Below are 24,329 nucleotides of genomic sequence, written 5' to 3'. Positions count from 1 at the left end.
TGACTTACTTTTTGTTATGCAGAGCTGACTGCGCAGATCAACCTGTGTGGACTGAAGAGATGAATAGATAGAAAAGAAACCAGTGAATTCTGGAGTAAAGAGTAAACAAAAAACATATGAGATTAGATGATACATTGTATAAATTATTTTTTGCAAGTAATCACAATTTACCCGTGAAAGAGAATAAATATCTCAGGGGAATAAGTGCCTTCGTCACACTCCCGCATAATATGGTTGGGAGAATGAGGAGGGCTAATGGGGGTACACGGATCTTCCGCTTACAGGAGAGAAGTGCTATGTCAAAAGACATCAAAATGATGTTTCATTAATTGGAGTGCAGAATATAGTTTTTGTTGAAATTATTTATTCCAGGGTGGTTGTATATGGTTAGTCTTGCCCTAGGCTAAATAATTCAGTTAGAAAGGTACTGTTAATAACTTTGGTATTGATGAAGATAGTTTGAATTATTTTGGGATTTTAACCCTTTTAGAGTAAACAATTACATATTTTATTCATATGTAACTGTTTAGATATGTTAACTTATAAAATTGAGGTTGTATTGCTTCAGATTAGAATAAACAAAAACATAATTCTAGGAACTAGTTGGGTAATAATATATTTGTTTTAAGAAAAGAGAGAAAAAGCTTCCATTACTTCTGGATTATTGAACATATTTGTCCTAAAAAGTAATAAATCTATTGTTATTACCTGATAATATATAACTGAACAAGAATTTCCTTATTTCACTTATATATTCTAAGGCTATATGAATCAGAAGTAATAAGAAATATAACTGGAATGTAACATGATCCCACACAGTGTGTGACTATCAGAATGCAGTTACATTCAGTTATAAATACAGTTTTTTTTATAGAGAACCATCTCTTAGTATAATAAATGAAGAGATATCAGGAATTAGGATGTCAGTCCATTGAATCTTCTTGGTCCATGGATAATGTGGCATAACGGCCTCTTTTGTGAGAATGATGATTCCCATTTTGTTCTAATATTTTCTGGGTGCTGCCTGAAGGTGAAGATGATGCCATTCTTGTGGGTTCTGTCAGATTTAATTTTAAAAGGGTTTGTTGTAGTTCATCTGCTGATCTGCTTCTGTAAATTGTACCTTGGTAGTTAAATCTGACTGAAAAGGGGAAGCCCCATTGATACATAATGTTGTGGCGTTGCAGTTCCATTAGTTGGGGTTTCATGGATCGTCTTTTAGTAATAGTAAGTTGGGATAGGTCAGCAAAAATTTGATAATTGTGTCCTTGAAAATTAAGTTCCTTTTTTTCTCTTGCAGCAATTAGTATTTGTTCTTTCGTTCTGTAATAATGAAATTTTGTGATTATATCACGTGGGGGTCCATCTTTCTTTTTGGCTGTGAGGGCTCTGTGTACTCTGTCCAGTTCTAAACATTCAATAGGGATATCTGGTTTTAGTTCTTGTAATAGAGCAGTAATAGTAGATTGCAGGTCTGTCACAGTTTCAGGTATTCCCCTTATGCGCAAGTTTGAACGTCTGGCTCTATTTTCGTAATCTTCGAGCTTAGTTTGAAGTATTAAATTCTCTTCTTTTAATTGTTCCAATTCTGTTATATTTACTTGGGTTGTAATTTCAATTTCATCCATTTTTATTTCTAGGGCTGCGGTGCGGTTTCCCAGCTCTCTTATTTCTTTGGTTAGGCTTTTTGTTATTTGGTCTGAGGTTTGTTTTAAAGCCTTATGAAGCATCTTTTCAAATTGTAATAATATTACTGGGGATGCTGAGGAGGCTTGTGGAGAAGTTTGTGAGAGGATTTGTTCTGTATCTGACTCAAATGGAGAGTCTTGCTGTGACATTTTCTGTCTGTGAGAGCGCCCTGATGCTGTATATTGTGAGGTGACTGGAGCTGCTTTAGTTGCAGTGAGTGCCTGTGAGCTCTTTGTGAGGTGATTTTTATTTCTGCCACGGTTTCCTCCCAGTACCATATTTCCTGCCCAAACTTTCACAGTTTGTTCCCTGGGGCAAAAAGGTTCAAATGGATACCTTTTGAGCCTGCAGGCTCCGCTTTGTCCTTCTCTTCTCTCCTCAGCGGTGTGGAGCTCTAACAATGCATGTCTGCTCCGCTAGGCTCCGCCCATCTCCCCCCATCTCCCTCCTATATGATCCTTTTCAACCTTTATCTCCTACATTGCTTTTCTATATGCATGGATTATATTTACTTTTAGTGATGTGACCACTTTTTTATGACTTTTTGGAACCAATTATGGTCGGTTATTGTTCTATAATTATTTAGATCTCCTGCAAAGGTTATCTGCACAGCCATTTAACCGCTTCAGCCCCGGAAGTTTTTACCCCCTTCCTGACCAGAGCACTTTTTGCGATTCGGCACTGTGTCGCTTTAACTGACAATTGCGCGGTCGTGCGACGTTGAACCCAAACAAAATTGACGTCCTTTTTTTTTTTTTTTTTTCTCCCACAAATAGAGCTTTCTTTTGGTGGTATTTGATCACCTCTGTGGTTTTTATTTTTTGTGCTATAAACAAAAAAGTGACAATTTTGAAGAAAACGCATTATTTTTTTTACTTTTTGCTATAACAAGTTTCCCCTAAAAATATAAAAAAAATATTTTTTCCTCACTTTAGGCTGATATGTACTCTTCTACATATTTTTGTTAAAAAAAAAAAAGATCGCAATAAGTGTATATTGGTTTGCGCAAAATTTACAGCGTCTACAAAATAGGGGATAGTTTTATGGCATTTTTATCTATTTATTTATTTATTTATTTATTTTTTTTTACTAGTAATGGCGATCTGCATTTTTTTTTTTTTTTTTTTTTTGGGGGTCTGCGACATTATGGCGGACACATCGGACAATTTTGACACATTTTTGGGACCATTGGCATTAATACAGCGATCAATGCTATAAAAATTGATTTACTGTAAAAATGTCACTGGCAGTGATCCATGGTGGGAGGCTCCCGCTGTGTGACGCTTCTCGTCTTCTGACTGTTCTTAAATAACGGCGGGCGGGGCCACCCGGTGACCCCACCCCCCCTCTAACGCACGGGAACTTGACGGGGACTTCCCTGAGGCTTTCCCCGTGACGTCAGGGGGGGGTGGGCAAATCCCATGCTGTTTTTATCAATGAACTTATGTTTATATGTGTGTTGTCGGACCGACAATCTATTTAGCCGCGAGTACTTTTAAATGACTTTTCCTCCTTTTGAAATGTCATTTTGCTGTCAGACTGTTCTAAACACGGGAAACATGCGCCCCTTTACAGGCATACTATAGACACCCCCCAGGTACGAAATTTAAAGGAATATTACACTTTTATTGTTTCACTATAAGCATTATTAAAATCGCTGCTCCCGAAAAAACGTCCGTTTTTAAAACTTTTTTTTGCATTGATCCATGTCCCCTGGGGCAGGACCCAGGTCCCCAAACACTTTTTATGACAATAACTTGCATAAAAATTAGCACTTTTGATTATTCATGTTCGAGTCCCATAGACTTTAACGGTGTTCGCGTGTTTGAACAAATTTTTTGCCTGTTCGCATGTTCTGGTGCGAACCGAACAGGGGGGTGTTCGGCTCATCCCTAGTTCAAACCTTACTACCATAAATAACATATTAGATTTTTTTACTCCAGGAGTATGAGTTTGGAAATTCTAGAGAAATAAATAATGCATTACAAGTTAACTAAACACATTTGATTTTAGTTGGTAAAATGATTTTATCCAACTAAAATCTACTAGAGATTTTAGTCAACAATTTTTTTTTTTTTTTAATGTGTTTAGTGTAAATATGATATCTGAGGTCTTTTTTGACCCCAGATCTCATATTTAAGAGGTCCTGTCATGCTTTTTTTCTATTACAAGGGATGTTTACATTCCTTGTAATAGGAATAAAAGTGACTTTTTTTTTTGTGTAAAAATAAAATGTTACATTTTTTTTTTTTTTAATGCGCCTCGTCCTGCTGAGCTCACGTACAGAAGCGAACGCATCCGTGAGTAGCACCTGCATATGAAAACTGTGTTCAAACCACACATGTAAGATACTGCCACGATCGGTAGAGCGAGAGCAATAATTCTAGCCCTAAACCTCTAACGCAAAACATGCAACCTGTCGAATTTTTTAAGGGTAAAAGTTTGTTGCCATTCCACGAGCGGGTGCAATTTTGAAGCGTGACAGGTTGGGTATCAATTTACTCGGCGTAACATTCTCTTTCACAATATAAAAAAAATTGGGCTAACTTTACTGTTGTCTTATTTTTTTTTTAATTCAAAAAAGTGTCTTTTTTTAAAAAAAAAAAGTGCGCTTGTAAGACTGCTGTGCAAATACAGTGTGACAAACTAGTGCAACGACCGCCATTTTATTCTTTAGGGTGTTAGAAAAAAAATTTATAATGTTTAGGGGTTCTAAATAATTTTCTAGTAAGATTTTTTTTTTTTTTTTTTTTTAAATTCTTTATATATAAAGGGTGGTAGAGAATACATTACATCACATTCCAACAAATACAAGTTATTCTTTTTAAGCTTCATTGCATTTTATGTCAACCTGTTGTTCCTCAATCTTTACAGAAAAAATAAATAAAAATAACCCTCCCCCCCCCCCCCAAAAAAAAAAAAAAAAAAAAAAAAAACCTCAGTGAGATGGAAGGGTTCCGTGTACTTATGGACTCCCCAGACAGGCAGACCTCACTCCCTTGTATTATCTTCCATCATTCTCTTCCCTTCCTCTGAGTATACAAATGAGTCACGTGCTAACCAAGTTTGGGCATACTGCTCTTTTCTGTTTTGAGCTGAATAGACCAAATATTCCATGGCTCCAATCTCTCTGACCCTATTAAGCCACCTTGCGATAGAGGGTGGCTTAGGGTCTCTCCAACACAAAGTGACTTGGGTCTTGGCGGCATTTACAGCGTGGCACAGCACAGATCTTTTTATATACCTGCACCGGAATCTGTGAACAGTGAAAAAAAACGGTTTAACTTGTAAACACATCTAAAAAAAGAGGCCCAGTCCTTAAGTGGTTAAGAGAGGAGAGGAAGGAGCCAGCAGCGCTGCAGGGGAAGGGGGGTGGGGGGGGGGTGGAAAGTAGGCGGAATCGGCAACGCACATAGTCATTAGGGACACCTGGCACACCTATGCTGGTCCATAAACCATAGTGCCACCAGCAGGTATTTCAACTGACCTGAAAGACTAAGTTTACCTTTTCAGGCAGAATTTCACTTTTCATAATAATTAGAAGCCTTTTCTTATGTCTTTTTCTGCCCAAGCTATGCCAATGTGCTTATATCTCATTCACAACTACTTTCAGTCTTCACCTCTCTGTTCAAAATTTAAAATAATACTTTCTGAGCCCATTGTTTCCTGTATCATAACCCATCATGCGCTGCCTTACTGCATCACAGAAGAGTGCATGTTTACTTATGTGAACCACACCTCCCACATTAATATACCACCTTATTTTTTTTTTTTTTATTTTTTTTTTTATTTCCACGCTTTCCTACTTTTTTAAGGTGGCCATACACTGTCCTTTAGATCTACCATCAACAATGTAATGAAAGGCCTTGCCTGCATTGTTACAGATTGAATGTATTGTTCAGGTGGGTCCTCCTATTACATAGCTTTAGTAAATCTAAAGGAAATTGTACAGAGATCATACAATCAGATTACATAATATCATAGTTGCCAACATTTTAAAAAAATTCTAGGGACACTTTTTTGGCTGTAGGTGGAGTCGCATTATAATTATGGGGCCGCGCATGCGTGGTCAAAAAAAGGAGTGGTTTATGTGCATAGTGGGTGTGGCTTAAATGGGCGTGGCTCAAAGGGGGTGTGGTTAGAGTCTGAGATGAATGAGGAATGGAGAGGGAAATGGGGGGGGGGGTGGAGGGACAGCAGCCCCAGATCCTACACCACAAAAAATATGAAATATTGTGTATTCCAGAGTTTAACAATCAGCAGATAAAACTACTCCAAACACCTGGTGTTAGCGCTTCAATCATCCCGGCATCATGGTTGTTATGGTGTCAGGATGATTGAAGTGCATTATTTCTATTATTACATTGTAATATAAAATTAAATCATTCAACTCGCCATAATGCAGAATCAGTGGGATCCCTGAGCGTGTCACTTGCCACATCGCCTGCCACCAGCAGAGTCCGTCCTTGCATCAGGTGTCCCCAGCCTCAGTCCGTCCTTGCATCAGGTGTCCCCAGCCTCAGTCCGTCCTTGCATCAGGTGTCCCCAGCCTCAGTCCGTCCTTGCATTGGGTGTCCCCCAGCCTCAGTCCGTCCTTGCATTGGGTGTCCCCCAGCCTCAGTCCGTCCTTGCATCGGGTGTCCCCCAGCCTCAGTCCGTCCTTGCATCGGGTGTCCCCCAGCCTCAGTCCGTCCTTGCATCGGGTGTCCCCCAGCCTCAGTCCGTCCTTGCATCGGGTGTCCCCCAGCCTCAGTCCGTCCTTGCATCGGGTGTCCCCCAGCCTCAGTCCGTCCTTGCATCGGGTGTCCCCCAGCCTCAGTCCGTCCTTGCATCGGGTGTCCCCCAGCCTCAGTCCGTCCTTGCATCGGGTGTCCCCCAGCCTCAGTCCGTCCTTGCATCGGGTGTCCCCCAGCCTCAGTCCGTCCTTGCATCGGGTGTCCCCCAGCCTCAGTCCGTCCTTGCATCGGGTGTCCCCCAGCCTCAGTCCGTCCTTGCATCGGGTGTCCCCCAGCCTCAGTCCGTCCTTGCATCGGTGTCCCAGGCAGAGCCATAGTTACCCCCCCCGTACATAGTTACTACCCTCCCCCTGTACATTAGTTACATCCTTGCTGGCCTGGGCTTTACACCGAGAGGGACAAGAGCAGAGCAAACTCCACAAGTGGCACCGTGTGTTCAGTGGAGAGGGGAGAGGACGATCTGTGCTGCTAACTCCAGCTTCAGAATTGTGACGAGAGAAGCCAATTCATTGGCTGCACGGATCAAGCCCCCTCCCCTCTCCACTGAACAGAAGGGGAATGATCTAGTGGCAGCGCCGGTGGCCATTTTGTTGGAGCCAGCTGCTGCAGAGCCAAACATTCCCAATTTCCCTGGACAAAAAAGGCAAAATCCTGATTCGGGACAACCTCCGATCAGGACGAGGGTCCCAAAATCAGGACCGTTGGCAACTATGTAATATGTCGCTAGCTTTATATATGGGAGGGAGACATTCAGCTGTCAATGATTTTTGTTATCCAGGTCCAGCTCATGGAGGAACAGGATGTAAACATGCCAGTTTCACTTAGGGGCCCCATTCACACAGTGTAGCTACGCATTATTATTTATTTTTATTTTTTGGTGCGTCTTTCCTGCGACACACAGAGGGCACATTGATTTCAGTAGGCTGCCGTACACGTGATAAACGCAGCAAAGTAGGTCATGGGGCGCTTTGGCTTGAGGCATTTGCACACTGCCATGAATACTGACTCTAATCTGTCTAATGTTTATTTCCTATGATCATCAGCTGCATCTAGTGACCATAAATTTTATGACTGAGGTATTTTAGGAAAATACCGCAATATGGTGACTAGATGGAGCTGCCAATCATAGGAAATAAACCTATTAAGCACATAACATTGATTATTCGTGCCCACTGTGCGAATGCTTGAGGCATCAAAACAGCAAATATTTTTATAAATGGAAAAGCCTGCAGCAAAAGAAAATAAGAAATAAGTGCAGGGCTACATTAAATGGGACCCTGGAGGCTGGGCCAGTGAGGGTTAAATTATTTCCTGAAGTTAACTTGAGCTCACAGGGGATTGGCCAGAGGTGGGAGGGCCCCAGGGTAACATGTTTCTTCAGCATCAGGGAGTGGGGTCTCTCGCCCCCCCCCTCGGTCATCAGGCGTGGGGTCAGTCATGTCTGGGGAGGCCAGGGCCCTGCAGGACCTATTGGTGGGGCTACGGTCGTTGGTGCAGCGTTTTGATGCAGGCGCACCGGCGCGATCTACGCCGGTGTTGGCCTGGGTTTCGGATGCGGGTCAGGCAGGGGGCCCCATCAGTAGTGGGTCAGGTACAGGGGACGGGGCAGGGGTTAAAAGCGGTGATGTCACCGGGGGATTCAGTGGTTCAGGAGTCGAGCTCCCCTACCCCTGCGGTTCCTGCAAAGGAGGTTAATAAGAATACTGAGCTGGTGCGGATGACCGATTTGGCGAAGTGTACGTCTGCTTTGAAGGTCCCCTGGGGGCTCTTCTCAAAGCTGAGGTCGGGACAGATCTGGAAAGGGGAGTATGTGGAGATCTTCACGTTGCTCCCCCTGGAAAAGTTTAACTTGGACAAGGTTAGGCCGGAGGAATCAAAAAAGGAAGACAACGAGAAGCGGCGGTATCAGTTGATTCCGCAAATGTTTAGTAATTGGTTGCAGGCTAGTTTCATTGGCGAAAAATCACTGGAGAATTGCTCGCCATTGTTTTGCTATCTGGACTCCATTGGCGAGGCCCAGAGGGTGCACGGTGGTGTGGCTTGGCTGCCATATGACGAACAATTCCATCAGCGCAAAGCAATACACCCTTCCCTGCATTGGGACCATAAGGACATCAGTTTGTAGATGAAACGAATGTCCTCTCCATGAGCCTCTACGGCGTTTTTTCAAGCGGGGGCTGGGAGTCCAAACACCCCTGGGCAGCGGCCGCAAAAAAGCGGGGTCAGTGCTGGCAATTCAACGAGGGTTCTTGTAGGTTCGGCGCCAACTGCCGTTACAAACATGAATGCTCACACTGCGTAGGGGCTCACCCCTTGTCCTGCTGTTTTTAAGGCCGGGAAATCCCGTACCGGTGATACTGCAGGTAAGAGGCCGGACGGCGGTGAGGGCGGACAGGATGTCACCCTTTCTAAATAAATATCCGGACCAGCAGGTGGCTTGGTTACTAAGAGCGTTTCACAGAGGGTTTTGTTATTCCGTACTCCCTTATGCAGATTCCCCCTGTAGCGGACAACCTGAGATCTGCTAAGGAACACTCTGAAGTGGTTTCTGAGAAGCTTGCTAAGGAAGTGTCCTTGGGCCGCATGGGAAGCCCCTTTCTGCTCTCCCCTTTTGGAGAATTTATGGTGTCACTGTTGGGTGTAGTTCCGAAGGAGCCCAGTAAGTTCCGTTTGATAGGGTGGTTCTGTTAATGATGCCATCGCCCCCGAGGCATGTGCAGTAGCGTATACTTCGTTCGATGCTGCTGTGTTGGGTTCAGCGATACGGCAAGGGGGCCCTTATGGCCAAAATGGATATAGAAGCAGCCTTTCGCTTACTACCCATTCATCTCTGGGATGTAAATGGTTGGGGGCCTATTACGTGGATCTCTGCCTGCCTATGGGTTGTTCCATCTCCTGCGCATTCTTTGAGACTTTTAATTCCTTTTTGGAGTGAGTACTATGGGATGTGGCCAGTGTCAATTATGTCATTCATTACCTGGGTGACTTTCTCTGCGTAGCCCCCCCCTAGGTTATGTGGAGTACTGCTGGCTACAGTGCAGCACATAGTGGAGCATTTTGGTGTACCCCTTGCAGCTGATAAGACTAAGGCCCCGCGGAGGTGATAAAATTCCTGGGGATTGAGATTGATTCTAGGGCTATGGAATGTCGTCTGCCTGACGATAAGTTGCATGCCTTACAGGAAGAGGTGCGCTTAGTCGCAGGGAAATGCAAGATTCAATTGCGGGACCTGCAGTCTTTACTCGGTAAGCTCAATTTTGCATGCGGTATTAGGCCCATGGGCAGAGTTTTTTGTAGACGGCTGTCGGCCGCCACGGCTGGGGTCACTTTACCCAGGCTTTTTATCAGACTGAATAGGGAGCATATGGATAACCTGCCAGTTTGGCGGGCATTTCTGGATGAGTTCAATGGGTGGTCCATCTGAATAGAGGGGCCAGTCAGCAACTATGACTTGCTATGAATTTGGAACTCTTTAGGGATGCGGCTGGTTCTACCGGGTATGGGGCATTTTTGGGGGGTCGTGGAGTGTGGAACGCTGGCCCAAAGAATGGCAGGAGGCGGGATACTTAATTTGGTGCTGCTGGAACTTTTTCCAGTTTTGGTTGTCTTTGCGCTTTGGGGGGAAGTCCTATGCAACAAGAAGATACGGCTGCATTGTGACAACCTGGGGGTACTGCAAGTTCTTAACTCACTGTCAGGATCCTCCCCTCCGGTCATAAGTTTTTTGCAGTACTTGGTTTTGTGTTTACGGCAAAACGTTTCCTTATATGCTGTGCATATTCCTGGAGTGGAGAATACGGTGGCTGACGTTCTTTCCTGTTTTCAGTTGGACAGGCTCTGGGAGTTGGCACCGGATGCGGAGCAGCATGGAACCCCTTGTCCTCATCTATGGCGGGTTGCGTTGGAATTGCCTTAGGTCTGATTCGAAACCCCTTGAGTGAGTCGACATGGTCGTTCTATTGTAAGGTCTGGAAGGACTGGGAGGCTTTAACTCGGCAGTCAGGCTGTGGGGGTAATGGTGGGGAGACGAGCCAGTTACTTATATATTTTATATGCAAGTGTTTTGCAGAAGGGATATCCATTTCAGCCATGCAAAGAAAATTGGCTGGCATTGCTTTCTGGTTCAAAATGTGAGGCATGCCTGATTTTACCAAGGACTTTTTGGTAAAACAGGCATTGAGAGGTTATAGAAGGGGCGCTTGGTGGCTGGACAGCCATCGGCCTATCACTTCTGATATTTTGCATGCTTTGTTTCTACAGATGCCTACAGTTTGTTCATCAGAGTTTGAGACGGTACTATTCCGGGCGGCACTTGCGTTGGCATTTTATGGAGCCCTCAGGGTGGGGGAACTGGTCAGCCCTTCCAAGGTGACACACGGGGGCTTGTCGGCGGACAATGTCCGTTGTGACGACTCGGTCAGGCTTTTCATCCGCTGTTCAAAGACGGATCAAGCCGGCAGGGGGGCTCACGTTGAGTTGCGTCAAATACAAGGTTCCTTCACCTGCCCTGTGAAGATGGTGATGGCTTACTTATGGCTTCGCCCAACAGTAGCTGGTTCTTTTCTGATCCATTCTGATGGTTTGGCTTTATTTAAGTTTGTTTATTTTAATACTGTGGCACTGCCTTTCGGCTGCCGGTGTCGAGGCCAGTAATTTTTCATCGCATTAGTTTAGGATTGGGGCAGCCACTGAGTCTGCCCGGTGGGCTAATTAAGCATATTGGTGAGTGGGAATCTGACAGATTCCAAATTTACATCTTCCCCAATTTGATTTAATACGGGTTGGTTGGTTTTATTAAAAAAAAAAACAAAAACAAAAAAAAAACAGAAAAAAGGGAAGGCGGGGGTTATGTGTCCCCTTTTTTGTTTTGTGTTTATTTCCATGATCTGTTGAGTAGTAGTGGTGGTAAGATGGTGATGGGCGTGTGTGCTATGTTTCATTTTTTTTTTTTTTTTTTTTTTGGATCCTGGGCCATTCTTTTGTTCATTGGGGGGCAAAGAGGGCTGATGTCAGGCCTAATGGCCGACTACTGGGTTTTCCACGAACAGAAGTCGGCATCCAGTGGATTGGAATTCCGGTGATGTTATGGAGCAGGGTTGTGCTGGAGGTTAACAGGATCTCCAGATGGGATAGGCCCCCAGATGTATTGGTCATACCTGCAGGGGGTGATGACTTGGGGGTTAGATCCACTAGGCATCTGATAAGGGACATAAAATTTGATGTTCTGTGACTGGAAGAGGCTTTCCCATACACAATAGTGGTATGGTCAAAGATGGTGGCCCGCACCACCTGGCGTCTTGCCCCGTCGGTGGCTAAGATTAACAGGGCCCGAGTTAAGGCCAATAAAGAGGTTGGGAGGTTCATTGCCAGGAATGAGGGTCTTGTGGTCAGGCATAAGGAGCTTGAGTTCGAGACATGGAGATATCTCAGTGGGGATGGAGTTCACCTTAATGAGGTGGGTATGGATCTGTGGTCCTTAGGTTTGCAGGAGGGAATAGAGCGAGCAGTTCTTTGTTGGGGGGGCACAAAGGTGTGAGGCTTCACACTTTGCGCTGTGGTGGTTGGGTCTTTGGAGGCATTTGGAAGTAAAATGACGTGGTTAACTGGGAGTTTATGGTTATCTGCTGAATGTGGTTCGTCCCCGAGACGGATGCAAAGCGACAGGGACCATAAATGGTTAAGCAAATATAAGGTAAAGAGTTGGATACGTAGTGCCTCCAAGGAACGGCAACCAAAAAGTTTATGCTTTTGTTTTGGTTTATACTGTTAATTATTTTATTTAATAAAGGGGCTGTAAACAGGCAGTTTTATCCCAACCTTTGGTGTCAGACTATTTTTAGTAGCAATAATAAGGGACTATAATATGGGTCAAAAGTTATGGGTATTAGAGGTAAAATATAAGACAGTATACATAGGGGTTACCTTTTCAAGACCCACTGACCATACAAGTGTGCAGTTTAGAAAAGGCAGAGTAAAGCCAAAAATACCCCGTTTGGATTCCTGGTTTGGGTTGGTAACTCAAAATATTGAAACCAGAAAGTCAGTATGACAAACAGGCACATACGATTTACAGAATAAGAAATCAGTGAGGACATCTTCCTCCATGTTTCTTTCAAGAATAGCTAACCATAATCTTATAATTTTTGTTTATATTTTACTTGTCCTATGGGTAATTATAGATCCGTCTTGGACTGTTCACTAGGCATTCACTGAAACAACTCGCATGTCAGTCATTCAAAACAGGTTTATACTCGGGCTCCATATCCAGGCGACAATTACAGACTGTTTTGTGCTCTGGGTTTTGCCAAAGGACAGTATGCAAATGCTTGTGTTGTGAATAGTTTGTTAGTATATTTCCACTGTCAGACATCATTCTGCCTTCTTTACCGGTTATTGCTTCTGTGTAGGCCTTTTGCCCTTTAGATTTTTTTTTTTTTTCATTTTATTCTAGAGGGAAAGGTATTAAACTTTGAAAAATAAGGCCTTATTCACGCTAGTACAGTCAGACCTGTGTCTTTTAATGGAAGACATTTGTAAATGCATGTAAAATTTTCCAGTAGTGTCATTCACACTTTGCGTTTACCTGCATTTAAAGGTCAGTTTAGCTGCGTTTAGAGAAAATAAAACTTTGTGCATCCAAGATCTGATTAGACAGTCTAAATGCAGCTAAACACACCTTAACCACTTAAGGACCGCCTCACGCCGATGTACGTCGGCAAGGCGGCACGGGCAGGCAAAATCACGTACATATACGTGATTTGCCTCCCGCGGGTGGGGGGTCCGATTGGACTCCCCCCCGGTGCCCGAGGCGGTCCTGTTATGTCCCCCGGCGATCGGAGGTGAGGGGAAGGCCATCCGTTCGTGGCCCCCCTCGCGATCGCCGCCGGCCAATCAGATCATTTCCTTTGCTGCTGTATGCTAAACAGCAGCAAAGGAAATGATGTCATCTCTCCTCAGCTCGGTATTTTCCGTTCCGACGCCGAGGGGAGAAGACATCTATGTGAGTGAAAACACACACACACACACACACACACACACACACACACACACACACAGTAGAACATGCCAGGCACACAAAACACCCCGATCCCCCCACTCACACCCCCCCCCCCCCCCCCCGTCACAAACTGACACCAGCAGTTTAGCAGTTTTTTTTTTTTTTCTGATTACTGCATGGTGTCTGTTTGTGACAGTTACAGTGTTAGGGCAGGTACTGTTAGCCCCCTTTAGGTCTAGGGTACCCCCCTAACCCCCCCTACTAAAGTTTTAACCCCTTGATCACCCCCCATCACCAGTGTCACTAAGCGATCATTTTTCTGATCGCTGTATTAGTGACGCTGGTGACGCTAGTTAGGGAGGTAAATAGGATCGCCGTCAGCATTTTATAGCATCAGGGACCCCCATATACTACCCAATAAATGTTTTAACCCCTTGATTGCCCCCTAGTTAACCCTTTCACCAGTGATCACCGTATAAGTGTTACGGGTGACGCTGATTAGTTCGTTTATTTTTTATAGTGTCAGGGCACCCGCCGTTTATTACCGAATAAAGGTTTAGCCCCCTGATCGCCCGGCGGTGATATGCGTCGCCCCAGGCAGCGTCAGATTAGCGCCAGTAGCGCTAACACCCACGCACGCAGCATACGCCTCCCTTAGTGGTATAGTATCTGTACGGATCAATATCTGATCCAATCAGATCTATACTAGCGTCCCCAGCAGTTTAGGGTTCCCAAAAACGCAGTGTTAGCGGGATCAGCCCAGATACCTGCTAGCACCTGCGTTTTGCCCCTCCGCCCAGCCCAGCCCACCCAAGTGCAGTATCGATCGATCACTGTCACTTACAAGGCACTAAACGCATAACTGCAGCGTTCGCAGAGTCAAGCCTGATCCCTGCGATCGCTAACAGTTTTTTTGGTAGCATTTTGGTGAACTGGCAAGCACCAGCCCCAGGCAGCGTCAGGTTAGCGCCAGTACCGCTAACACCCACGCACGCACCGTACACCTCCCTTAGTGGTATAGTATCTGAACGGATCAATATCTGATCCGATCAGATCTATACTAGCGTCCCCAGCAGTTTAGGGTTCCCAAAAACGCAGTGTTAGTGGGATCAGCCCAGATACCTGCTAGCACCTGCATTTTGCCCCTCCGCCCAGCCCAGCCCACCCAAGTGCAGTATCGATCGATCACTGTCACTTACAAAACACTAAACACATAACTGCAGCGTTCGCAGAGTCAGGCCTGATCCCTGCGATCGCTAACAGTTTTTTTTTTTTTTTTTTTGTAGCGTTTTGGTGAACTGGCAAGCACCAGTGGCCTAGTACACCCCGGTCGTAGTCAAACCAGCACTGCAGTAACACTTGGTGACGTGGCGAGTCCCATAAGTGCAGTTCAAGCTGGTGAGGTGGCGAACACAAGTAGTGTCCCGCTGCCACCAAAAAGACAAACACAGGCCTGTTGTGCCCATAATGCCCTTCCTGCTGCATTCGCCAATCCTAATTGGGAACCCACCACTTCTGCAGCACCCGTACTTCCCCCATTCACATCCCCAACCAAATGCAGTCGGCTGCATGAGAGGCATTTTCTTTGTCCTCCCGAGTACCCCTACCCAATGAACCCCTCCAAAAAAGATGTTGTGTCTGCAGCAAGCGCGAATATAGGCGTGACACCCGCTATTATTGTCCCTCCTGTCCTGACAATCCTGGTTTTTGCATTGGTGAATGTTTTGAACGCTACCATTCACTAGTTGAGTATTAGCGTAGGGTACAGCATTGCACAGACTAGGCACATTTTCACAGGGTCTCCCAAGATGCCATCGCATTTTGAGAGACCCGAACCTGGAACTGGTTGCAGTTATAAAAGTTAGTTACAAAAAAAAGTGTAAAAAAAAAATATATAAAATAAAAAAAAATAGTTGTCATTTTATTGTTCTCTCTCTCTCTATTCTCTCTCTATTGTTCTGCTCTTTTTTACTGTATTCTATTCTGCAATGTTTTATTGTTATGTTTTATCATGTTTGTTTTTCAGGTATGCAATTTTTTATACTTTACTGTTTACTGTGCTTTATTGTTAACAATTTTTTTGTCTTCAGGTACGCCATTCACGAATTTGAGTGGTTATACCAGAATGATGCCTGCAGGTTTAGGTATCATCTTGGTATCATTCTTTTCAGCCAGCGGTCGGCTTTCACGTAAAAACAATCCTAGCGGCTAATTAGCCTCTAGACTGCTTTTACAAGCCGTGGGAGGGAATGCCCCCCCCCACCGTCTTCCGTGTTTTTCTCTGGCTCTCCTGTCTCAACAGGGAACCTGAGAATGCAGCCGGTGATTCAGCCAGCTGACCATAGAGCTGATCAGAGACCAGAGTGGCTCCAAACATCTCTATGGCCTAAGAAACCGGAAGCTACGAGCATTTTATGACTTAGATTTCGCGGGATGTAAATAGCGCCATTGGGAAATTGGGGAAGCATTTTATCACACCGATCTTGGTGTGGTCAGATGCTTTGAGGGCAGAGGAGAGATCTAGGGTTTAATAGACCCCAATTTTTTCAAAAGAGTGTACCTGTCACTACCTATTGCTATCATAGGGGATATTTACATTCCCCGAGATAACAATAAAAATGATTAAAAAAAAAAAAAAATGAAAGGAACAGTTTAAAAATAAGATAAAAAAGCAAAAAAATAATAAAGAAAAAAAAAAAAAAAAGCACCCCTGTCGCCCCCTGCTCTTGCGCTAAGGCGAACGCAAGCGGCGGTCTGTCGTCAAATGTAAACAGCAATTGCACCATGCATGTGAGGTATCACCGCGAAGGTCAGTTTGAGGGCAGTAATTTTTGCAGTAGACCTCCTCTGTAAATCTAAAGTGGTAACCTGTAAAGGCTTTTAAAGGCTTTTAAAAATGTATTTATTTTGTTGCCACTGCACGTTTGTGCACAATTGTAAAGCATGTCATGTTTGGTATCCATGTACTCGGCCTAAGATCATCTTTTTTATTTCATCAAACATTTGGGCAATGTAGTGTGTTTTAGTGCATTAAAATTTAAAAAAGTGTGTTTTTTTTCCCCCAAAAATGCGTTTGAAAAATCGCTGCGCAAATACTGTATGAAAAAAAAAAAAATGAAACACCCATCATTTTAATCTGTAGGGCATTTGCTTTAAAAAAATATATAATGTTTGGGAGTTCAAAGTAATTTTCTTGCAAAAAAAAAAAAACTTTTTCATGTAAACAATAAGTGTCAGAAAGGGCTTTGTCTTCAAGTGGTTAGAAGAGTGGGTGATGTGTGACATAAGCTTCTAAATGTTGTGCATAAAATGCCAGGACAGTTCAAAACCCCCCAAATGACCCCATTTTGGAAAGTAGACACCCCAAGCTATTTGCTTAGAGGCATGTCGAGTCCATGGAATATTTTATATTGCGACACAAGTTGCGGGAAAGAGACAAATTTTTTTTTTTTTTGCACAAAATTGTCACTAAATGATATATTGCTCAAACATGCCATGGGAATATGCGAAATTACACCCCAAAATACATTCTGCTGATTCTCCTGAGTACGGGGATACCACATGTGTGAGACATTTTGGGAGCCTAGCCGCGCACGGGACCCCGAAAACCAAGCACCGCCTTCAGGCTTTCTAAGGGCGTAAATTTTTGATTTCACTCTTCACTGCCTATCACAGTTTGGGAGGCCATGGAATGCCCAGGTGGCACAAAACCCCCCCAAATGACCCCATTTTGGAAAGTAGACACCCAAAGCTATTTGCTGAGAGGTATAGTGAGTATTTTGCAGACCTCACTTTTTGTCACAAAGTTTTGAAAATTGAAAAAAGAAAAAAAAAATTTGTTTTTTTGTCTTTCTTCATTTTCAAAAACAAATGAATGCTGCAAAATACTCACCATGCCTCTCAGCAAATAGCTTGGGGTGTCTACTTTCCAAAATGGGTTCATTTGGGGGGGTTTTGTGCCACCTGGGCATTCCATGGCCTCCGAAACTGTGATAGGCAGTGAAGAGTGAAATCAAAAATTTTCACCCTTAGAAATCCTGAAGGCGGTGATTGGTTTTCGGGGTCCCGTGCACGGCTAGGCTCCCAAAAAGTCCCACACATGTGGTATCCCCATACTCAGGAGAAGCAGCTAAATGTATTTTGGGGTGCAATTCCACATATGCCCATGGCCTGTGTGAGCAATATATCATTTAGTGACAACTTTGTGCAAAAAAAAAAAAAATGTCACATTCCCGCAACTTGTGTCAAAATATAAAATATTCCATGGACTCAATATGCCTCTCAGCAATTTCCTTGGGGTGTCTACTTTCCAAAATGGGGTCATTTGGGGGGGTTTTGTACTTCCCTGCCATTTTAGCACCTCAAGAAATGACATAGGCAGTCATAAACTAAAAGCGGTGTAAATTCCAGAAAATGTACCCTAGTTTGTAGACGCTATAACTTTTGCGCAAACCAATAAATATACGCTTATTGACATTTTTTTTACCAAAGACATGTGGCCGAATACATTTTGGCCTAAATGTATGACTAAAATTGAGTTTATTGGATTTTTTTTTTAACAAAAAGTAGAAAATATCATTTTTTTTTCAAAATTTATGGTCTTTTTCCGTTTATAGCGCAAAAAATAAAAACCGCAGAGGTGATCAAATACCATCAAAAGAAAGCTCTATTTGTGGGAAGAAAAGGACGCAAATTTCGTTTGGGTACAGCATTGCATGACCGCGCAATTAGCAGTTAAAGCGACGCAGTGCCAAATTGGAAAAAGACCTCTGGTCCTTAGCATAATGGTCCGGGGCTCAAGTGGTTAACTCGGCTAAAGCAGAAACGTCTAAATGCAGGAAAAGTGATCTGGAAAGCAAGAAAGTTGTCTGTATTTAAATTTATATTTAATGTTTCTCACTTCTCCTGTGTTTAGAAAAGCTAAATGCAGTAGTGCCAGTGTGATTAAAGCCAAAAAATGCCAGCATTGGGGCTTAGCAACCAGTTTTGTTTGTTATATTTTCTTTCCTGTTTTTAGGCCTCATAAACCCAGGCGCTGACATGTACAATAGTCCATGAATGGGCAATGTGTTTACGTGGTTTGAGTCGCTGAGTGCAGGCAGCCCATTTATGTCTATAGATACGGACACATCTGCTTGTCCAAATTTGACAGCAGTGTGGGAGAGTGGCACCAAACAGACAGTGGGGGTCAATGCACTAATAATTATTGCATTAATCCCCCTGATTTACGACATTTGTGCTCACTGTACAAACCTCAAATGCTCATGTATGCGAACATAAGTCGAGCTGACAATTGGCATGACGGTGACATTAATTCTGTCTTACTGTTACGCTAACAATTTACACAAACCAGTTTTTCTACCTGTGTGCATCACAATGTAGATGCAAAGGAGAAAAAAGCTCTCCTAAAGGTAAAAAGGCTAAGTTCTCTTTCAGGCTGGGTTCACACCATTGTGTATAAAAAAAAGTGAAAGAAACAAAAAATAGTAGCTGTCAGCACATCAGGTAGTCTGTGAAAAAGTAAACCAAATAAAATAGTATAGTGCAGCGCTAATGCAATGAAAAAAACAGTGAAGATATCCCAATGGGAAATTGGGGTGTATATATAAGTGCAAATACAATAAAATTATTAAACCACAATATTGTTGTGTAGATCAACAGTGATAGTGTATATAAGGTGCATATAGTCTATGTATGACATCAAAATGGTGACTATAAATGAGAGTGAACTGGTTGTCTGTAGTTAATCCACCACCGTAAGGAAAGAGGCTTACCAGACAGGTTGAACCCAACAAGGCGTATGCCTGATGAGTCAACCAAGCTTTTGGTGTAACACTCCCAAGGAGGTACAGCAACCACGACTTCCAATCTAGACCGAATCGGATGTGGCCCGTGACGATTATGACATCAGTGAGTATCCACCATAGGAATAGCAACCGGAATTCTTGAGCAGTTCCTCTCAGTGTGACATATAGCAAAAGGAGAAAAAATTGGGCCACATAGTGTGATTCCGTTTAGATGTAAAACATTTATTGAAAATACTAAAATGGTCACTCACATTTGAGAAGACATTAAAAGCGTTTGGATAAAATCAAAGCAACGCAGTGGCATCAGCAGAGCCTGTCGCTATGTTTCGTCCTAATAAGGCATCCTCTGGGGGGCAATATTAATCCCCTCTTCCTCAAAGGAAAATCTTTCCTCTCTGCCTCAAGCAGACTTTCTCCCCAAAAGCAATCTTTATGCATATGCCCCGATTTAACTATCACTTTTGAGTTAACTGATCCTTTAAGTAACACTGGAGTTGATAACCTATATACAGTGTAATTTATATTGTTTACAGTGAAATGTTCTTTAATTAGGTACAGTAATTATTGAACCTCTTTTCTATTATAAACAACTGGAAAGTAAAGTTTGGTTCAAAAGAAAAAAATATGCCAGCAGTTGTTTGTTCAGACACAAGTAGTGTTTTATTATATTAATATACATATATATATATTTTTTTTTTCATTACAGTTTATTCGCCTGTCAAATGAAACTGATTCCTCCATTGTGTATAACCTAATCACCCATCACTGGAAGATTCCTCCACCCAACCTGGTGGTGTCAGTTGTCGGGGGTGACGGTGACTTTAAAATGAGAACCTGGTTGAAGGACATCCTAAGAAAGGGTCTGGTTAAGGCTGCACAAAGCACAGGTCAGAGGTCAAAGGGCCCACATTGGTACTTGTATGTGTCATGCAGCTGTGATAAAGACAAAGGGTTTTATTTACAAGTAAGGTAAAGTGCAGTTACATGCACCTGTATTCATTTAAAATACCCAGTGCTACAGGAAAGTAGCATTAAATTCAGACTTGCCTATACGTTTTTGCAGAGAATTTTGAGGATTCAAATTTGCATCAAAATGGGTAATCCTGACTAATTTGTGGTCAATGAATTCTGACATTCATCAATAATTCTTTTAAGCAAATATTTCTCTTGTCCATTGAGGGACAAAGGAACTCTGAAATCTGAAGGTTATACCGCTGCCTCTAGGAAGATTGGACAATGACAAACGAAAAGAAAAAAATGTAGACCAGCCCTGAGTATTACCCCTTCCACTACTGTTTTGGTGGTGGTGTGTTTTTTTTTTTTTTTTTTGTATCCTAGGAGGTTGGACATTGTTCACGTCTGTTTATTCAAGATTTAACCTGTAATTTCATCTAGCAACTTTTCCTATTCAGTCAAGAATCTTCACCCTATAGTTGCTGGTGGTCTCCCTCTCTCAACCCTTCTCCATGAACACTTCTGCCAGATACTAGCAGCCCAGATTTTGTGCAAACATGTTGCCATGCCTCTTACCTTGAGCCTGTACATGCTTATCATACTTAAGGGCACATTCACACTGAGGCACTGGGGAGTCAGCGGCAAAGCACTGCTATTTCCAGCAGTGCTTTACTGTAGTTTGAGCGGCGCTTTTTGGCTGCTAGTGGGGTGCTTTTAACCCTCGCTAGCGGCTCAAAAAGGGTTAAAAGCGCCACTGCAGCGGCAGCAATGCCCATGGATTTCAATGGGCAGTGGCGCTGTAGGAGCTGTGTATACAGCGCCTCAAAGATGCTGCTTGCAGGACTTTTTTAACGTCCTGCCAGCGCACCGCTCCAGTCTGAAAGCACTAGGGCTTTCACACTGGGTGGAGAGGAAAGGTGCTGTATATATTTTATATATGTGTGTGTGTGTGTGTGTGTGTGTGTGTGTGTGTGTGTGTAATATATATAGATAGATAGAGATATATAGATATATATATATATCTCTATCTATATCTATATATATATATATATATCTATATCTATATATCTATATATCTATATATCTATATATCTATATATCTATCTCTATCCCAGGTTTATGCTGGGTAGTGAGCCTGTTTGGGTCTCAATGAGGGTTAACGAGCTCAGGTGTTACAGATGAAGCACTCTGGGCTCTATTAAACTCCCAGGTTGCTTCAACAAGGTGCTCCACCCTGGAACCAGATTCCTGTGTAGGACTGGGGAGCAGCTTCTTCTGAGTAGTGAGAGCAAAGCTGGCCATACACCTATAGATTATCTGCAGATTTTCTATGGTTAGATGGAAAAAGTGGGAGATTCCTCCATCCACACAGTTTAGCGAACATGGAGAAATCTGTTGCACTTTTTCCATCTAACCATAGAAAATCTGCATGTGGTGATGTTATGCAGCTGCACAATTCTGTCAGCAGCTGAAGAAGATATAGGTCTTGACCGGCTTTATTTTAGAAACATAGACAAGTGAAGACAGAAAAAAGGCTGAGTGGCCCACCCCCTTGATGTGTTTAACCTTTTCGAAGAAGATTTCACCTCACATTCTGTCCCAATGACAATTTTTTTTTTTTTTTTTTTTTTTTAATTTTGGGTTTTTAGTGAAACAAGTGTTGGTGATAAAGCATCAGTGGAGAGGAGACACATTTTTCCCATATTAACTCACAGGAGAGAATTTCCCTTCCTAGGGGTAGATTTCATCTCGCTTCCTGTTGTCTCCTTCCATTTGCAAGTAGGAGTCGTTTGTAAATTGTAAGTTGGATGTTTGAAAGTAGGGTCCTGCCCTATATACTCTGCAGAAATTGGGGCCTTAGGTGTTGGTATTACCACAAGACTGTAAGCCCTCACAGTTACTCTTGGCAGGCGCAGGAATGGGCCCTGCTGTGAAATATTAGATCAAGAATTGTAATTACATGTCCCCGTTGAACAGGGGCAGGAAAATTGGGCCTTAGGCACTGGTGCCACAACACTGCAACCCCTCACAGATGCTAAAGTTGGAGCGCAGGAATGAGTCCTGCTGCAAATTATTCTATCAAAAATTGTAATTACACGCCCCTATTAAACAGGGGCTGAAAAATTGTGCCTTAGCCACTGGTGGCAGTGCCCAGAACCAAAAATGTTCTTACAAGCTACCAGCATGATCATTGAGGAGGAAGAGGATAATCACTCAGCATCAGCATAGGCAGTCTTGAAGGGATCTGACATTTCAAAAAAAAATATTTGGTTACATCAGCATCAGATGCTTGGTAGCTGGTGGTGATCCAAGACTGATTCATTTTTATGAAGGTCAGTCGATCGACCGAGTCAGTGGACAGGTTCACCCTGTGATCGGTTACTAAGCCTCCAGCAGCACTGAATGTGTGTTCCAAAAGAATGCTGGATGCAGGACAGGCCAGTATCTCAATTGCATACTGTGCAAGCTCTGGCCAGTGATCCATCCTCAAGACCCAGTAACCCACAGGATTTTCGGTGGGAAAGGTGTCCAAGTCAGATCTTGCCCCTAGGTATTCCTGCACCATGTAAAAAAGACGCTGGTGATGGTTGCTGGAACCGATCATACCTTGGGGCTGCAGACTAAAAAATTGTTTGAACGCATCGGTCAGACGGCCTTCTCCACCGCTGCTCCTTTGATTGACCGAAGCCTCAGCAACAAGTTGTCCAGGAACAGGAGTTCATAACCTCCCAGTCTCTGGGAACTCGTTGCACAGACCTTTCTGCAAGGCCTCCCGAAGAGGTTTCATCCTCTGCTTCCTCTGCGATGGCAAGATAAGGTCCGCAACCTTACCCTTGTAACGTGGATCAAGGAGGGTTGCCAGCCAGTATTGATCCCTCTCCTTGATACCATGAATACGAGGATCCTTCCGCAGGCTTCTCAGGATCAGGGAGGCCATGCAGCATGGGTTTGCTGAGGCATTCGGTCCAGAGTCCTCTGGGTCACTAAGGACGACATGATCCGCAGCCACCTCCTCCCAGCTACGTACAAGTCCATGGGTTTCTTCGGCCTGTAAATGGTACCTTGAGTGCTGATGCTGAGTGCCAGGCTCCACCTCCATGCTGACACAATCGTCCTCGTCCTTCTCGTCCTCCTCCTCTGGCCTTGAGAGCTAAGGAAGTCCTCCTCGTCGTCCTCCTCTGGCCTTGAGAGCTAAGGAAGTCCTCCTCGTCGTCCTCCTCTGGCCTTGAGAGCTAAGGAAGTCCTCCTCGTCGTCCTCCTCTGGCCTTGAGAGCTAAGGAAGTCCTCCTCGTCGTCCTCCTCTGGCCTTGAGAGCTAAGGAAGTCCTCCTCGTCGTCCTCCTCTGGCCTTGAGAGCTAAGGAAGTCCTCCTCGTCGTCCTCCTCTGGCCTTGAGAGCTAAGGAAGTCCTCCTCGTCGTCCTCCTCCGGCCTTGAGAGCTAAGGAAGTCCTCCTCGTCGTCCTCCTCCCTTGAGAGCTAAGGAAGTCCTCGTCGTCCTCCTCCTCCTCCCTTGAGCTAAGGAAATCCTCGTCCTCCTCCTCCTCCTCCTCCCTTGAGAGCTAAGGAAGTCGTCGTCGTCGTCCTCCTCCTCCTCCTCCTCCTCCTCCTCCTCCTCCTCCTCCTCCTCCTCCTCCTCCTCCTCCTCCCTTGAGAGCTAAGGAAGTCCTCCTCCTCCTCCTCCTCCTCCTCCTCCTCCTCCTCCTCCCTTGAGAGCTAAGGAAGTCGTCCTCCTCCTCCTCCTCCTCCTCCTCCTCCTCCTCCTCCTCCCTTGAGAGCTAAGGAAGTCGTCCTCCTCCTCCTCCTCCTCCTCCTCCTCCTCCTCCTCCTCCTCCCTTGAGAGCTAAGGAAGTCGTCCTCCTCCTCCTCCTCCTCCTCCTCCTCCTCCTCCTCCTCCTCCTCCCTTGAGAGCTAAGGAAGTCCTCCTCCTCCTCCTCCCTTGAGAGCTAAGGAAGTCCTCCTCCTCCTCCTCCTCCTCCTCCTCCTCCTCCTCCTCCTCCTCCTCCTCCCTTGAGAGCTAAGGAAGTCCTCGTCCTCGTCCTCGTCCTCCTCCTCCTCCTCCTCCTCCTCCTCCTCCCTTGAGAGCTAAGGAAGTCCTCGTCCTCGTCCTCCTCCTCCTCCTCCTCCTCCTCCTCCTCCCTTGAGAGCT

At 44.2% G+C, this 24,329-nt stretch overlaps 1 protein-coding gene across 2 annotated transcripts in view; it reads left to right on the top strand.

The window, feature by feature from the left end:
* The window catches only part of TRPM4 (transient receptor potential cation channel subfamily M member 4), a 604,715-nt gene that overhangs the window by 169,151 nt on the left and 411,235 nt on the right, over positions 1-24,329 (top strand). For both annotated transcript variants that reach the window (XM_073602273.1, XM_073602274.1), the window contains exon 4: positions 19,936-20,116. In XM_073602273.1, the coding sequence (XP_073458374.1) occupies positions 19,936-20,116 (181 nt within the window). The remainder of the gene's footprint in view (positions 1-19,935; positions 20,117-24,329) is intronic.

Source organism: Aquarana catesbeiana, linkage group LG10 (assembly GCF_042186555.1).
Source record: "Aquarana catesbeiana isolate 2022-GZ linkage group LG10, ASM4218655v1, whole genome shotgun sequence".
NCBI lineage: Eukaryota > Metazoa > Chordata > Amphibia > Anura > Ranidae > Aquarana > Aquarana catesbeiana.
The sequence above is the reverse complement of the archived record's forward strand: the minus strand, read 5'-3'. Positions and strand labels throughout refer to the sequence as shown.